Source organism: Neofelis nebulosa, chromosome 4 (genome assembly GCF_028018385.1).
Source record: "Neofelis nebulosa isolate mNeoNeb1 chromosome 4, mNeoNeb1.pri, whole genome shotgun sequence".
NCBI classification, from domain to species: domain Eukaryota; kingdom Metazoa; phylum Chordata; class Mammalia; order Carnivora; family Felidae; genus Neofelis; species Neofelis nebulosa.
The window spans coordinates 167,594,396-167,611,116 of NC_080785.1; the positions used below are offsets into that span (position 1 = coordinate 167,594,396).

Below are 16,721 nucleotides of genomic sequence, written 5' to 3' on the forward strand. Positions count from 1 at the left end.
CCAGTCCCGCGTTCTCAAGTGTCCAGCTCCACCCCCGGGAACCAACCCCGCCCTCTCACGTGCTCTCCTCCACCCCCGCCTCCTGGAGCCAGTCCCCACCCCTTCAAGTATCCTGCCCCGCCCCCAGGAGCCAGTCCCGCCCCCCCACGTGCCCGGCCCCGCCCCCGGAGCCAGTCCCGCCCCCTCAAGTGCCCCGCCCCGCCCCCAGGAGCCAGTCCCGCCCCCTCAAGTGCCCCGCCCCGCCCCCAGGAGCCAGTCCCGCCCCCTCAAGTGCCCAGCTCCGCCCCCAGGAGCTAGTCCCATCCCCACCTACGCGCCCAGCCTCGCCCCAGGGCCAGTCCCGGCTCGCCGGTCACCTTTGCTGCTGCCGTCAGGCCCGCGGAGCACGGTGCATTCGTCGATGACCCCAAAGGGCTGGAACAGCCGCAGCACGTCCTCTTCCGACTGCTGCTTGTTCAGCATCCCCACAAACAGCTTCCGGTCCCCTGTGGGCGGAGACACCCCCTCAGCCGAGTCCTGGCCTCCGGGAATTTCTCGGTCCCTCCAACCGAACGGAGGCAGCAGCGCCCGGGGGGAGCACTGCCGGCCCCTGCTCGGCCTGTGAGCGGGAGGACACAGCCACGAGCTTCCCCGCGCCGGGTCTGTCCCCCCTCCCACGTGCGCTGCTCGGGCGCATCTTGGAGCCTTCGCTCACGCAGTGCGCCCCTCCTGGAGTGCCCTCCCTTCAATCCTCAGGGCCACCGCTCACTGCTCCCACCCTCGGGCAAAGATGCGCTCTCCCTCCTTGCCTTCAGAGCACCCACACGCAGTGCTGGCGTGAGAAGTGCCTGGCCTGGGCCCCTGTCTGTCTGTCTGTCTGCCATCTAGATTTCCCCGTCGCGGGTGAGCGCCGCTGGCTCAAAAGGAGCCGGGCAGGTGCCTGCCGAATGAGTGAGGGCATGTGTGTGCGCAGGACCGGGTGCCTGGAAGCCTGGAGCCCCCGTCTGGTGGGTTGGGGCGGGTGCCTGGCTGCAGGCCTGGCTGGGCCAGCGTCTGCCGTATGAGGCACCAGAGTCCTGCTCCCTCCGGTAACTGCGCTGCCCCCCTGTAATCAGGAACATGGCAGCTCGGTCTCCCAGGGATGCCGAGCTGGGTTACTATGGAAACCTGTTCTCTGGCAGCTGTCACTCATGAGGGTGGGAGGGAAGGAGGGACAGACGCGGAGAGATTGAGAGTCAGGGAAAGAAACAGGTGAGAGAGAGAGAGAGAGAGAGAGAGAGAGAGAGAGAGACTGAGAGAGACAGTAAGAGACAAAGCGAGACACATAAAGAGGAGTACGGAGAGAACCAGAGAGACAGAAGGAGAGAAAAAGATAAGGAGAGAGAAAGAGGTATGGAGAGGGAGAGAGGGTGAAACAGAGAGAGGAAGAAGGAGGAGAAGAAGAAGAGAGAGGAAGGGGAGGAGGAGGAGGAGGGGAAGGAAGAAGTGAAAGAGGAGGGGGGAAGAGGAGGGGGTAGGGAAAGGGGGAGGAGGGGAAGGAGGAGAAGGAGGAGGAGAGGGAGGGGGAGGAGGGGAGGAGGAGGGAAGGAGGGGGGAGAGAAAGGGGGAGGAGGGGAAGGAGGAGAAGGAGGCGGAGAAGGAGGAGGAAGGGGAGGAGGAGGAAGAGGAGGAGGGGGAGGGGAGGAGGAGGAGGGGAGGAGGAGGAGGGGAGGAGGAGGAGGAGGGGAGGAGGGGGAGAAGGAGGGGAAGGAGGGGGGAGGGAAAGGGGGAGGAGGGGAAGGAGGAGAAGGAGGCGGAGAAGGAGGAGGAAGGGGAGGAGGAGGAAGAGGAGGATAGGGAGGAGAGGAGGGGAGGAGGAGGGGGAGGAAGTGAAAAAGGAGGAGGGAGAGAAGGAGGAGGAGGAGGGGGAGGAGGGGGAGGAGAAGGGGAGGAGGGGGAGGAGGAGGAGGGGAAGAATTACTAAAAGAGTGAGAGAGAAGCGGAGAGATGGAGATACACAGACCCCCTCTCCAACCCCTGCCCTACACTCGCAGCCAGCTTGGAGAGTGTGAAAACAGGCCCCAACCCAGATGGGCTGTCCCAGGCTCCTACACACACACAGGAGTCCTAACAGCCCTGCCCCGCACGCCACCCAGTCCACCTGAGATGGGGGGGGGGGGGGGGCGGGGAGGAAACTCTCCAAGAATGACTAGCCCCGATGCCACTGGGGACAGCCGAGCACGCCCCCGTGGGCAGGTCCCCAACACGGTCCAGACCCGCAGCCGGAGAACCCGCTCGCCCAGCCTCGAAGGTCAAGCACACACGCTCGAACACGCACGCCCACGCACAGACATGCGCACCGGCAGGCAGGCACCCCCACCACAGGAGCCGCAGAAACGCGCGTGCACATCTGTACACGGGCGTGCCAAGGCATGCGTGCTCACACGCACACGCACACGCACAGAAAAAGCGATTCCCCTCAGGGACCCCTTCAGGGATCCCATCCCCTCTGCGTCAGAAGACCCCCAGTTTTGCACCCTAGGGGAGGGGTGTATTTCAAGCTCTAGGGGCCAGCGGCGGGACCCAGCCAGACCCCCTACTCCTGACTCCTGGGCTTGGAAGAGAGGACAGAGCCCCCCTGCTCTCCTGCCCCTACCCTAGCTAGGGGACTCTGCCTCTCCCACCACCATTAGGCGTGTGAGCGGAGAGGTGGCGGCTACATCCTTCTGATCAGAGATTCCCCTCCTTCCCCGGCTCCTCCGCCGACCCCCGGCCTGGTGGCCACGGACAGATGACAACTACCTCCGCGGCTTTCACTGTCCGCAGGCTTCACCTGGATCGGCCGCGCCATCTGTGGAGAGAGAGGGGAGGAGGAGGTCAAGGCTGGCAGTGCGGCGTGGCGGGGGGGGGGGGGGGGGGAGGCTACGTCCGAGCCCCGCCGGGCACCCTGCCCCCCTCCCCGGGCTCAGCACCCCACCAGCTTCCAGCAGCAAACCAGCCAAACTAAACGGACACACAGTCCCAGGTACAGGGCTTCACTCATGCTGCCTGGAAAACTCTTACTTTACCTTCAAAACCCAGTAACAATATTTCTTGCTGCAGGAAGCCTCCTTGCCTTCCCAAGTGCTGTATGCTCCTTGGAAAGATGCCCAACTCCTCTGGTCCTGTGTGTGATGTGACCTTGCAGTTTCTGTCATCAAAGACTGGAGTCTATGTCCCCACCCTCTGCATCTGGACTTGGCCTTGTGACTTGCTCTGGCGAGTGGAGTGTGGTGGCGGGGAAGTGGGGGGAGTTCCAAGCCCCGGCCTCGAGAGACTTTGCAGCTTCCTCTTTTGGGACCCTCGCGCTGCCAGCTGGACAAGCCGAGGCAGGACAGGAGGACGGGAGACCTCAAGCACTGAGAGGCCCAATGACAGGCAGCCTGTGGGAGGAAGGCTGTCCTCTCCCGGCTCGCCCCGCAAGCCCTGACTGACTGCCACGGCACGAGTGACCCTGGAGAGACCAGCAGAAGAACCGCCCAGCTGAGCCCCGTCTGTGCTCGCCGACCCGTGGAATCATGACCAAATAAGAGGGTTGAGTTGGTTTGTTACTGAGCACTAGCTGACTGCCACCAAGGCAACTCCTTTTAGCCAGCTCTCTGAGCCTTGGGTGGGAGGACTGTCGTACCTGAGTGGGCCAGCTTTCAGTGTGGACTCGGTGTTCTGGACCCTCCTGTCCTCCACCTCCAGCACCGAAAATGATGTTCGATGGAAGAAATCCTCCTGTAATCCCCACCCCCAAACTTACCCAGCCATGGGGAGGAGCTAAGGTGGATATCTGAGAACCAACTCAAGGGATGTGGGAAGTGGGTGACATTTGCTTCTCCACTGGTCTGAGAATGGGATCCTCCTCCAAGCCTGGTGCTTCTGGCGAACTCTTACTCATCCTTCAAAACCCCGCTCAAAAGCCCCACGCAGGCAACCCTTCCTCCCTCTGCTTCGGGGCAGCGAGTGCCTGTGTCTTGCGTTCTCGCGGCAGCAGGGAGAACCAGAGAAGCTTGCCGAACTGAACGGACCAGGAGGAGGCGGCCAACACACAACAGCATAGAAGGGCACCAGGCCTGGGGTTGGAACACGTGCCCGTCCCAGACCCCCTCCAAGGTCAGACAGTCCCCATGGCCATTCGGAGAAGGTGCTTGGGGGACGTCAGCCCTCTGGTCACTGTGCAGCTGCCCAGCGAGCTGCAGCTTTCCCCAGGTTCTACAGATGTCAAAACCGAGGCCGGGAGAGGTTGTCTGCCCAAGGTCATGGTGCGTGAGTGAAGGCACTAAGCCTCCCTAGACTTCAACTCTAAGGATCTTTCTACCCAGTCCCGTGAGTAGAGACCCCTCTCCAACTGTGAACCCCCAGATCTCCTTCCCCTTCTCTTAGACCCCGAACTGCCCCACACCCCCAGTCTGAGTCCCCTCCCTCACCCTGCACCCTCTTTCCCTGCGCCCCCTCCCCCTCTCCAGCTTCCCTACCCTCTCTGAGCCCCTCCCCATTCTGCGCGCATATGGGCGGCCTCAATTTGAACTCAGCCTTGGGAGCCCCAGAAGCAGAGAGGCCTTCCGGTGTCCCCAGTTCCTGCCACCCACCCAGCCACATCCTCAGAGGGACCCTGACCACCTGGGAAAGGCTCTCCCTTCCCCCACCATGTCCACACACACACACACACACACACACACACACCCCGGGCCCTCTCCACCTGGGTACCACACCCAGCTAGCTGGAGGCGGGAGGGGAGATTTTGCTCAACCAGATGGGACCAGGTTCTGGGCTGCGCGCAGACTGAGGTTGTGAAGGGAGGTGGGGGGACAGGGGGCACCTGAGCTCCAGCCTCCTGTTCGCCCCCACCCCTCCCACCCCGCCTCCGCTGGCCCTCACCTCCCCCCCCCCCCCCTGCCGCCCAGCACCTTGGGCAGATGAGGATGGGGTTGCCATGGCAACGCTGATTCACCACACGGAAGCTGGCAATTGTTGTTGCCATGGAAACCGCCTCTTAGGGGCGAGCCCAGCTCCTGCCTTGCACAAAAGAGATATTTAAATATAATCTTCTGGAGATGGATGCGCTGAGGGAGGGAGCGAGGTGGGGGGGCCACGGGGAGGGAACCTGTGCCCATCCCCGCACCCTCCACCCCCGCCCCACTCTCGTGGCCTGGATACCTGCGCCCCATCTCCCCCGCCCCCGCCCCCCCCCCCCCCCACCAGCCCGGTTGCGGAGCCTGGGACCTTCCGCCTCCTGGGAGGCCCCTTCCCCCTCCTGGGTCAGCTCGGCGCGGGGCAGCCGCGGGGGTCTGGGTCTGGTCCCGAGAAGCCAGGCGGGCAGTCAGTCCCCTCCTCCCCGGTCCCCCACTCGAAAGCCGAGGCTCCGAGGCCTGGCCGTCCGCACCCCGCGGCCCGCCTTACCCACCGGCCTGGAGACGCGCGCCAGGCTGGCCTCGTGCCGCCGCCCGCCCGGCCCCGGGCGCACAGGCGCGCACACGCCGCACGCACGCACCGGCCCCGCGCCTCGCTCCCCGCGCCCGACGCCCGGCGGGCGCTGACGATCCGCCCGCCAGAGGCCGGGCCCTGCCGGCGTTGCCCCGCGCGAGTGGGGAGCTGGGTCTCCCCACACCCCTCCTGTCGCCCCTGCCCGCCCATCTGGCTCTGCCCACCTCCTTCCGGCTCCCTCTCTCCATCTGTCCCACCGAGGTCTCTGCCTAGTGCCCTCCCTCCCTCCTCCACCTTCTCTGGCTCCCCATCGCTGCGTCCCTTCCCTCCCCCCTCCCGTCCCCCTTTCATTTATTCCACAACATTCCCCCATGCCGAGTCAGGCTGCAACCCCAGGGAGGACCCCAGTAATCTGGCCCAAGGGGAGACACAGGCAGAGCCAGGCACTCCCAGACCTGAGAGGTCAGGATTGAGCCAGAGCTAGGGATCAACGGCTCCTGGAGACCCCAGAGCTCAGAGCAGTGAAGAGCCCAAGGCTACTGGGGCCGCACTGGAGATGGAATAGTGCAGTGGGTTTTGAAGTATGAGTAAGAGTTTTGGGGGGGGGACAGTTTCTCATGCTGGAGGAATACCTACACCCCCGACTCATCCAATCTCCAAACAACTTTATGAGACGGAAACATTCGCGTTTTAGAGATGGGCAAATCAGAAAGGGAGAGGAGAACGTCAGAGGCAGAGTCCGGGTCTCCTGATGGTTTCCTCAGGGTCCTCTTAGGATCCAGCCAACCCTTCAGCCAAGGGTCCTGTGGGCCGGGGCTCTGGGGGGGCGTCTGTGTCTCTGGGGGCGGCGGGGGGCATACATCACGTAGCTGAGGTCCAGTCCTTGCTCTGCCCCCAGCTTTTGCTGGGTGACCTCAACGAAGTCATACACCGTTGAGAAACCGGGGTCCCTGTGTCTGACCTGTGTGTGTTACAGATGGGGACACTGAGGCCACTGGGGGAGGGACTGCAGGAGGCGCCTCTGGTAGTCAGGCTGGGGCCCGGAAGACGGTCCTTTAGAAGACGTGGGGGCCCGGGAGAGGCCCCAACCGGGTTGTTTCTGGGTAGTATGGAGGAGAAGAAAGCAAGGTGGGGCCCAAGCCACCATTACAGCCTCCCCTTCTCCTGCGGGGGCCCCCGCCAGCTTCTGTCAAACACCCAGAGCAAGCCTCTCTCCTGCTCTAGGCGCTGCTGTGGCTCCCTACTGCCCCGGGAGTCGCATCCTGGCATTCCTCCTCTGCCTTCCTCCTCTGCCTTCCTCCCATGCCCCCGGGACATCACTGCATCTCACTCCCCCCCCCCCCCACACACACACCCCATCCTCAGTGCGAACAGGCCCCTCCGAGGCCACCTCTCCCTGAAGGCCACCTCTCCAAGTGCCTCTGCTTCAATGCTTTGTCCAGGCATCACCTTGATTGTGGCACACGCCCCAACACACACACATTGTGCCTCTTGGGTGACTTCCTAGGGGCAGGGGCTGAGGGGCTGTGCGCCCCTTCCCCACCAGAGGCCCGGCCCGGGGTCCCCAAATGGCAAGTGAAATGAAATGAGACAAAACCTATGGCTTCCAGACTCCCCAGAAAGTGAAACCCAGTCCCTGTCCCCGTGGGCAAAGAGCAAGCTGGACCCGTGCTGGGCCCAGCACCCCGTGCGGGGAGTAAGTCAAGACCTTGTGCCCAGCTGTGTATACGCTTTAGGGGGAGAAGCCGGGCTTGGGAAGACGAGACTGGCCCAGAGTCCTGCAGGCTTGACTTGCCTGCGACAGTTCGTTCATTCGTTCGTTCGTTCATTCATTCGTTCATCGTGGATGTGCCAGGCTCCTGTTGCCAGGCTCAGCAGCCGGCAGGTGTCACGCCCAGGGCCCTCAGTCCCATTCACACTTCTGCAATCCCATTCACAAATGAGGAAACTGAGGCCTGGGAAGGTCAAGCCACCGTGGGGCCCCTTGCGCCTTCTCAGGTTCGGCTTGGCTCTGAGCCAAGTCGTGGGATGTGGGAGGGGGTCTTGCGGGGGGGGGGGTCACCTCAGAAACCCCTGTGTGCATAGAAGGGGTGTCAGGAGGGGTCCGTCGGGGGGATCCGCAGCCAGACGGACAAACCTATCCCTTTCCAGGGTGCACACAAGAACAGGGGGGCAGCCTGCAGAACTGGGGTGTCCTCCGCCCCTCGAGACCTTCACGAAGAAAGGACGGATGGTGTCGTCTCTGATGGCACGACCCCCGAGAGACCCAGCTGGACCCGCTGTCCCCACGGCCCCCCGTTCCAGGTCCAGGAACCCCATCCTGGGGACGGACGGCCCAACGGAGAACATCAGCTCGATCTGCGGCATTTGCCCAGCGTGGACTCCCGGGTCCTGCGGTCCGTTCCGGGTCCTATTCTGGGCTTCTGTGATTAATTTAGGATCCTACTCCAGAATGCTGAGATTTGATTAAACCGCATCCCCCACGGACACCGCTGTCACACGCGACACGGGAACCCGTCTGCTGCAGAAGCGGCAGCGTGGCGGGGGGGGGGGGGGGGGGGGCGGAGCACAGACCCAGCGCAGGACCCGGCGCCGCCCCACCCTCCCCGTCACTCTTCCTGCAACCCGCGGAAGAGGCGTCAGCTCTGGCTCTGAAAGGCTGCCGGTACCACTGCCCTGGGGGGAGGAGGTTCACCCGCAAGTCAACCCCCTTCGTGGCTTGGCAGGGGGGGTGTCGGCCACAGAGGCCGCAGGCCTAGGTCCTCGGGGGTCCGAACTCCCGAGTCGGCGCCCAAAGGAGACGCGGCACGTGTCCATCAGAGACAAAGCACGGGCAGGATCTCTCTCGAAGGTAGAGATCTCTCCGGTCGGTAACGGCCCACCCACAGGACAGTGGCAAGTTGTGTGGGCCCGCTGTGGAATACTACACGGCCACGAAAAAGCACCAGCCACTGAGACACCTGGTGCCGACAGGGGACACTGGATCTCAGCAGCAGCACAGTGACAGAAAAAAATGCAGGTGGTAAAGACTACATATAATATGATTCCAGTCGCTTTAGGTAAAAAGCGAAACGGGAAAAGGTTACCCGGTCTTCTAGAGATATATTTATCAGCACGAAGAACGTGAGGAAAAACAGGGGTTGGTTACCGTGAAAGTCAGGATGGTGACTCCTCCAACAGGAAGACAGGGGCTCAGGCGTGGGGACACGACAGGCATGGTTTCTGGGGACTGCTAGAGATCCTCCCTCCCCCCCAACCACGAGCCCGTATCACAAAGAGACCCCCAGACTCCACAGTCTAGACATACGATGACATTGCATCATGTTGCTGGGTCGAGAACATTCTAGGTCTAGAATGCCCTGTCTAACGTGGTAGCTGATCCCTGGTCTAGAACATTCTACATCTGTGCTATCCAAAACAGTGGCTGACTCCTAATCTAGGATATTCTAAGTCTGAACGCTCCCATACAGGAGGTGACCCCCAGTCTAGAACATTCTACATCTGCTGCCTAACACAGTAGTTGTTCCCTGACCTAGAACATTCTAGGGGCACCTGGATGGCTCAGTCGGTTGAGCGTCCAATCATGATCAGCTCGGGTCATGATCTCACAGTTTGTGGGTCCGAGCCCCGCGTCAGGCTCTGTGCTGACAGCTGGGAGCCTGGAGCCTGCTTCGGCTTCTGTGTCGACTTCTCTCTCTCTGCCCCTCCCTTGCTGTGCTCGCTCTTTCTCCCAAAAATAAATAAATGTTTTTTAAAAAGAACATTCTAGACTTGGGCTGTCCAATGTGGTAGCCACTAGCCACGTGTAGTGGTTTAAGTTTAAAACATTTTTTAACGTTTATTGATTTTTGAGAGAGAGAAAGAGAGAGACAGAGCATGAGCGGGGGAGGGGAAGAGAGAGAGGGAGACACAGAAACCGAAGCAGGCTCCAGGCTCCGAGCCGTCAGCACGGAGCCCGACGCGGGGCTCGAACTCACGGACCTTGAGATCACGACCTGAGCTGAAGTCGGACGCTTAACTGACTGAGCCACCCAGGCGCCCCCTCGTGGAAACATTTAAATGTTAGATGTGGCTCGCGTTCTAGACCAAGGCGCACTGCTCTGGAACCTTCGCTGCTCCTTATTCTCCTGATCAGTGGATGCCAGGAGCATCTCCCAGTTATGACAATCACAAGTGTCCCCAGACATCACTCAGGGTCCCTCGGGGGCAGAATCGCCCCCCGGGCTGAGACCCCTCCTCTGACCTAACGTAAACTCCTCCACGAGACAGCGGAGGCTCCGCTGTGTCTCCCGCACTCAGCAGCTCGCCTGGCACATTCCTACCTCCCGGCTCGGCCCACGCCGTCCCCACGCCACCCCTGTCTCCATCTGCCACAATCTTCCCCACCTCTCGAGACACGGCGTGGCTCAAATGCCCTCTCCTCCGAGAAGCCGCCTTGTTTGCCGCACAAAGTCACCAGTGAGGGGCCCCGGCTCCCCCCACCTAGAGCCACCGCGATGCTGTCCCGGCCGCCACACATTCGCTGCTCATTTTGTGCTCGCCCGTCAGAGTGGGTTGAACGGGGACTTCCCTGAAATATGTCCAAGTCCTAACCCCCAGAACCTGTGAATCTGGAAAAGGTGTCCTTACAGATGTGATTAAGTCACGGATCTCGAGATGAGGTTTAGGGTGAGCCCTAGACCCATCGACAGGTGTCCTTATAAGAGAAAGAAAGGCAGAGGGGGAGGGGAGACGTATCAACACAGAGGGCGGCCACGTGGCCACAGAGGCAGAGATTGGGGTGATGCGTCCACAAGCTGGAGAGCCACCGGGAGCTGGAGAGACGTGGAACAGAGTTCCCCACAGCATGGCCCTCCTGCCACGTCGCTTTCAGACTTCTGGCTCCCAGAAGTGTGACAGCATAAATTTCTGTCGCTTTCAGCTCCCCAGTGCATGGCGCTTTGTTACAGTGGCCCCGGGTCACTAACCCGCCCCCCCCCCCCCGTTCACTCCGACCCGGAAAGCTTTGCTCCAAAAGCATCCCGAACTCCCCATCTCTACCTCCGCTGTCCCTGCCCGAGCCGCTTGCCCGAACGACCACAGCTCCCTGCGGTCCCTCTGGCCCCTGATGCTCAGAGAAGGTCCCTGAGCTCCCTGTCGAAACAGAACCCCCATCCTGAGTCTGAAAATCGCTCTGAAAGTCCCCCCCCCCCCGCCCCCGTCACCTCTGGGCTCCGTGGTGTCCTCACCACCGGAAGTCCTTTCATTGGGTTGTTCGTTCAGGTGCTCAGTAAATGTCTGTTGAGTGAACCCATGGGTGTTGAGGACTCGAGGGCCCCCCACTCTGGGGAGAGACCCCCCCCCGCCTTCTTCTGGCTTCCCTCCCGGCTGCTGATGGAGCCCAGAGCCCAGCTTGGGCCCCCAACACACAGGGCGCTGCTTCCCAGGCCCCCAGGGCCTCAGGCGGTGGAGAGGGAGGCTGGCTTTGGCTCTCAGTGATTCCATCAGTAAAATGGGAGCAGAAGAGAGCTAAGAAGGACTGAGCTGGGGGCACTGCTAGAAATCTTAGCAGATCTCCAGGTGGGTATGGATTTCTCCGGACTGATGGTACAGAGCCCCCAGCCAGAACCTGGTGCCACGCGCCAAAAAACGGTCCACCGGACACGGAAGGGCTGGGCGCCCACACAGGGTCGGCCGTCAAGTCCCCATTCTGCCGTTTGCTGGCTGCTCGACCTTGGACAAATCCACTACAAAACGGGTTTCTTCCTCTAGGTGCCCAGTGCCCCCAGAGGTTCCTGCCAAGGGGAGCGTGACAGACAGTGTGTCGCTCCAAGACGAGGCGCGAGGTGGTGCCCTCCTTGCGCCCTGGGGGAAGCCGGCCGCCATGCTGTGAGGCTGCTCAAGTTGTCCCCCTTGAGAGGCACTGAGGCCTCTTGTCCACGGCTGCCCCAGGGGCCAGCACAGAGGCGGATCCCTGAGTCACAGTCAGGAGAGACTCTGAGCCACGACCGTGCGGCAGACCCATTCCCTAATTCCGGCCCCCCGGCCACTGGGACCACTAATGCTGGCTGTTTGAAGCCACCAGGTTGTGGAATAATTGTTAGGCCACAGGAGATAACTAATGGGGTCCACAGAAACTCCACTGTGCCCCCAGGGGCCAGCCTGCACGGATGCACCTGCCCTCCAGTCCCCAGTTGGTTCGGGGAGGTGATGGCAGAAGGTCCAATGGAGGGAGAACTGTGAATTCTCTTCTTGGATGTCACCTCCTCCGTGAAGCCTTCCGTGACCCCCTTCTCTATAGTGTCCTCCCCCCACCCCACCCCGTTATACTCTTCCAGTGCTGAAGATCAGAGAGGTTAAGTCACTGGCTCACTGCTGCCCAGCAAGGACTGCTTGCTGCCACATCTCCTCCACCCCTCTTGTCTTCACCCAAAAAGGGGCACTTTGTTCTTGACTATGAGGTTGAGGCCAGCCCCTGGGCCATTTCTGGTGCTTGTTCAGACCCAAGTCAACCCATGCCATGATGGCATGTTCCCGGCAGGTGCACCCAACCAGCCCTGTTTCACCCAAATTCCCAGCACGTGTGTCTGCAGATGTCACCCAAGCAGCCCCCAGATGTCCCTGATGCTGAAGAGTCCACGAGAGTCCCAGAAGGAAGGGTGAACGCCCCAGAGCCCATGGGATGCCGGGGGTCTCACTGTGCTTCCTTCGATTTCCAAGAACAGACGCTGCCTGGGGACCGGGCTCAGCTGGCTCAGGCAGACCACCCTGCCTGCACTGGGGACAGGGGCTTCTTGCCCACCCCAAGAAGGCAGGGCTGACAAGAGAGAGCCAGCGGAGACGGAGCCTGGGCCAGCCTCCCCTGGGGGTGGAAAAGCTGCCCAAACACCCCCTTCGTCAAGGGGCCGTAGCTCTATTTGCTTGTAAGGATGAGGGATAAGAAAATCCCTTTCCTTTTCATATGGAGAAGCAGGCAGCATCCAAGCTCCTCCTGGAGGCCCTTAAGACCCTTAGGACTTGCCCCGTCCCCTCGCTGCCCTCCCCTCCTCCCCCTGGCTCCCTCGCTCACTCTGCTCCAGCCGCACAGGCCCCCTTGCTGTTCCTGCAACGTGCCAGGCACAATCCTGCCTCAAGGCTTCTGCACATGCTGTTCCCTTTCTCTGCTAATGCCTCCTCGTCCTTCAGGTCTCGGCACAATGACACTTGCACGCTGGGCCGGGCCTCTGTGCCGTGTGCAACCGGCACAACCACACACAACCACTCTGGTGTGAAGCAGGGAACGTGGCAGGCAGTAGGCACTCGATAGATGCTCTCTCTGGTCGTTTCTGCCCCTCTGCACCTTATCCCTCTTTCTGAGTCCAGAGGCACGTGGGCCTCACCGCTGACCCCAGGCAGGGCCTCAGCCTTCCCCAGGGTGAGAGCGTCCCCTCCATCCCCACACCCCAGACAGCACCCAGGACTCACCCCGGGCAAGGTCTTCTGTTCGTGCAGGGCAGTCTGAGCTTTGATGGCGGAGTCCCTGGCACAGTAGGTGAGAAAGGCACAGCCTGGAAGGGAGACAAATGGGGGCGTTAAGAGAAAAGGAGATCGCAGACCCAAGTTCACAGCAGCATTAATCCCAACGGCCAAAAGGGGAAGGGAGTCAAGTGTCCACCAATGGATAAACGAACACAATGTGGTCCGTCCACACCCTGGAATATCATTCCGCTTTGAAAAGGAAGGACGTCCTGCCACCTGGCACCACGTGGATGGACCCCGAGGACACTATGCGGTGACAGGAGCCGGACTCAGAAGGACACGTCCCGCGTGACCCCACGCACAGGGGCTCCCCAGAGGAGTCCCGTCCACAGGGACAGACAGTGGATGGTGGGAGCCAGGGCGGGGGAGTCCGTGCTTCATGGGGACAGAGCCTCAGTCTGGGGAGATGGAAAGTTCTGGAGACGGGTGGTGGGGGCGGCTGCACGACAGTGTGAGTGCGCCTGATGCCGCTGAGCTGTGCGCTTGGAAAGGGTGAGGAGGGTGAATTTAATTGTATTTAACCACATTTTTAAAAAAATGGGAAAAGAAGGAAAAATTGAGGTAGATTTTATGTTCTTTTTTACTACAAGCCCAAAATAAACAGGACATGGGAGCCAACGGTATTGGGGGGGGGGGGGGAGGACAATAGCCGTGGTCCAGCCGCCCCTCCCCCTCGGTGAGCTAGGGAAGGGGAGAGGAGAGTAGCTGCTAATTAAATCCGCGTCCGACGCCAGATGAACAGATAGGCAGAGCGCGGGGTGAGGGCCGGTGGGGCAGCGAGGCCGCGGCTGCCCGGGGAGGACGGTGCCCCAAGGATGCAAAAGGTGCTCCAGGACTGGGAGGAGGAGCACAGCGGCTCTGCCACGCACCTGCTTCGTGGCCTTGGGCCGGGCGCCGCCCCTCTCCGGGCCTCAGTTTCCCCGCTCCGCTCCGAGAGGATGGTTCCAGAGCGCACAAGGATGGGTCAGGGGCGGGGGCGGGGCTAGAGGGGGCGTGGTGCGGCGGAGCCAATCAGGAGAGGACAGGGGGCGGGCCCTCCCCGAAGTGGTCCAGAGCGAGGGTGTGATTGGTTGGACGCCGTCCTGGGCCGGGTGGGGGCTGCGGAGGGGTGCGAGGCGTGAGAACTGCAGAGACCAGAGACACAGAGAGAGACGGAGAGAGGCCCCCAGAGAAAGACTGATGAGATAGATCAATGGTGTTTTGAAAGAGGTCTGCCTGAGGCGGGGTGTGGGATGCAGGCAGGTGTCAGGTCCCCTGAGATGGACCCAGGGAGCCGGGCCTCAGCCCTGGACTCTGCCTCTAACCTCTGTGGACCTCGCGTGCACTGCGTGGGAAACGAGACCATCGTCGTCTGCTCTGGCGCCGTGGACCCTGCGCCCACCACCCCCAGCTCCCCCCCGGAGCCTCTCTGCCTCCTCCGACCCCTAGGGCCCCCTGTGCAGAGCCCCTGGGAACAGCCCCGTGGAGCCCAGTTGTGCTCCAGGCAGGAGCTAATTAAGGCTGCGTCCTTCCTTCTGGGATGTGGTCACCACGCTGCCATTCCCACCGGCTGGGCCGGTGGCTGGGGAGGGGTCTGCCTCAGGCCCGAGGGGTCCTCTGGTGCCCTGGGGAGCAGGGCTTTCTAGCGTATAAAAACCATTTGCGGTGAGCACGTAAAATGTTGCAGCCCCCGGTTTGGCGTTCCTCAGAAAAGTTAAACAGAATTATCGTAGGACCCCAGCAACTGCACGTCTGCGTCTCTACCCAAAAGAATTGAAAGCAGGGACTTGACAGATATTTCAAACAGATATTACGCATATTCACAGCAGCATTATTCACAACGGCCAAAAGGCGGCACCACCCAAGTGTCCATCAACAGATGAACGGAAAACACAATGGGGTCCATCCATACGCTGGAATATTATTCTGCCTTAAAAAGCGAGGAATTCTGACCCCCGCTGCAACGTGGATGAACCTTGAAGGATGTTATTACGCTCAGCGTAATAGGCCAGACACAGAAGGACAAGGACTGTCTGGTCCCACTCACAGGGGGTCCCTACAGGAGTCCCGTCCCCAGAGACAGAGAGTAGACGGTGGGAGCCAGGGGTGGGGCAGGGGGCGGGGAGCCCGTGCTTCAGGGAGCCAGTTTCCATTTGGGGAAATGAGAAATTCCAGAGACGGATGTTGGGGATGGTTACACAACAGTGTGAGCATGCCTGATGCCCCTGAGCTGTGCACTTAGACACGGTTAAGACAGCGAATTTAATCTTATGTGTATTTTACCCACAATAAAAAAAAATTGTAATGGAGATATATTAAAAACAACCCCCCTCCCGTGGGGCGCCTGGGTGGCTCAGTCGGTTGAGCTCCTGACTTCGATTCAGGTCATGATCTCACAGCTCGTGAGATCGAGCCCCATGTCGGGCTCTGTGCTGACAGCTCGGAGCCTGGAGCCTGTTTCGGCTTCTGTGTCTCCCTCTCTCTCTGCCCCTCCCCCACTTGTGCGCGCTCTCTCTCTCTCTCTCTCTTTCTCTCAAAAACAAACATTAAAAAAAATATATATATATGCCAAAAAAGTGCAGAACTTAGATTATAAATCACGTAACATATAATAATTTTATAATTATAAAATCACGTAACCATTTTCCAGGTTGAGGAATAGAACACAGACGCTCCCAGAAGCCCGGGTGCTCCCATCCCATGACTATCTCCCCCAGAAGTCACTGCTACCTAGCTCTTGTGATAATCACGTCACTGTTCTTCATTATGGTTCCCTGCCGGCGGGGGGGGAGGGGGGTCACTAATCAGTGTAGCTGAGCGCTTCCTGCCTCTGAACTTATATAAATGGAATCATAGCATATGTACACTTTGTATCTAGCTTCTGCCACTCCACGACAGGTGGTTGCGTGTATCAGGGGGTTAATTCCTTTTCCTGGCTTGTAGTGTTTTGCCCTGTGAATATACAGCAAAGCTATCCATTCTCTTGTGGATGGGCGTCGGGGCTGCCCGCTGTTAAAGGCTATCATGAATAAATGTGCTGTGGAGCGTTCTTGCACAGGTACTCTGATGCGCAAAGGCATATCCGGAAATGGAATTGCTGGTAACAAGGTAGGCTTATGTTTGGCTTTAATCGATTCTTTCAAACAGTTTGCCAAAGTGGGTTGTACCAGAGCATTCTCCAACCAGCGGGTCTGACAGTATTTATGCTTTGTTTTCCCCAACCCTTGGTTTTGCCAGCCTTTTAGATGTGAGTCATTATGGTGGGTGTATCATTGTATTTCATTGAGATTGGAACATACATTGCTATAGTTATTAATAAAGTTGGGCACCTTGTGGCTTTGTAGGAGTTCTTTATGTGGTGTGTAAATAAAGAATACTTTGTATTCTTTTATGGTTACATCTGATGCACACACATCTTCTCCCAGCCCGTGGCTGGTCTTTCTACTCCTTTTTTGGTGTTTCTATTTTCTGAATTTAATCCCCCAAGGTCTTCCGGGAAAGGAGAGGCGCTAAGACAACTAGCCTAGGGCCTGAGAGAAATTAGGCACAGCCAGAAAGAAATTGGACTGCAGGGAGATGTCAAATAGAGGCAAAACCCTTCCTCCTTGGGTCCTCTCTTGCCCGTGGGGCCTCATTTGCAGAACATGGAGTGTGCTGGTCCTGGGAGGGGAGGGTGGGACCCCCGAGCAACCTTCAAGGCCATGAGCCTGTGGGTCTGGAAGGTTTGCAGCCAGAGGGACGCAAACCAGATTGCGTGCCGCTGTCCTCGGTGCTGAAACGCTTCCCTGTTCTTTTGACCCGCTCTCTCCTGGCCTCTTTCTCTGTTCTGGTTGGTG

General features: G+C 60.0%; 1 protein-coding gene across 9 annotated transcripts in view; it reads right to left on the reverse strand.

Annotated features, from left to right (window-relative positions):
- The window catches only part of CELF5 (CUGBP Elav-like family member 5), a 47,796-nt gene that overhangs the window by 15,201 nt on the left and 15,874 nt on the right, over positions 1–16,721 (reverse strand). For 3 of the 9 annotated variants that reach the window (XM_058729005.1, XM_058729002.1, XM_058729008.1), the window contains exons 2-4: positions 12,853–12,935; positions 2,758–2,809; positions 357–485 (exon numbers count right to left, since the gene is read on the reverse strand). In XM_058729005.1, the coding sequence (XP_058584988.1) occupies positions 357–485; positions 2,758–2,809; positions 12,853–12,935 (264 nt within the window). Of the gene's footprint in view, positions 1–356; positions 486–2,757; positions 2,810–3,026; positions 4,328–4,892; positions 5,116–12,852; positions 12,936–16,721 lie in introns of those variants that run through there. The other 6 variants (XM_058729011.1, XM_058729004.1, XM_058729007.1 and 3 more) reach the window with 5 other exon arrangements.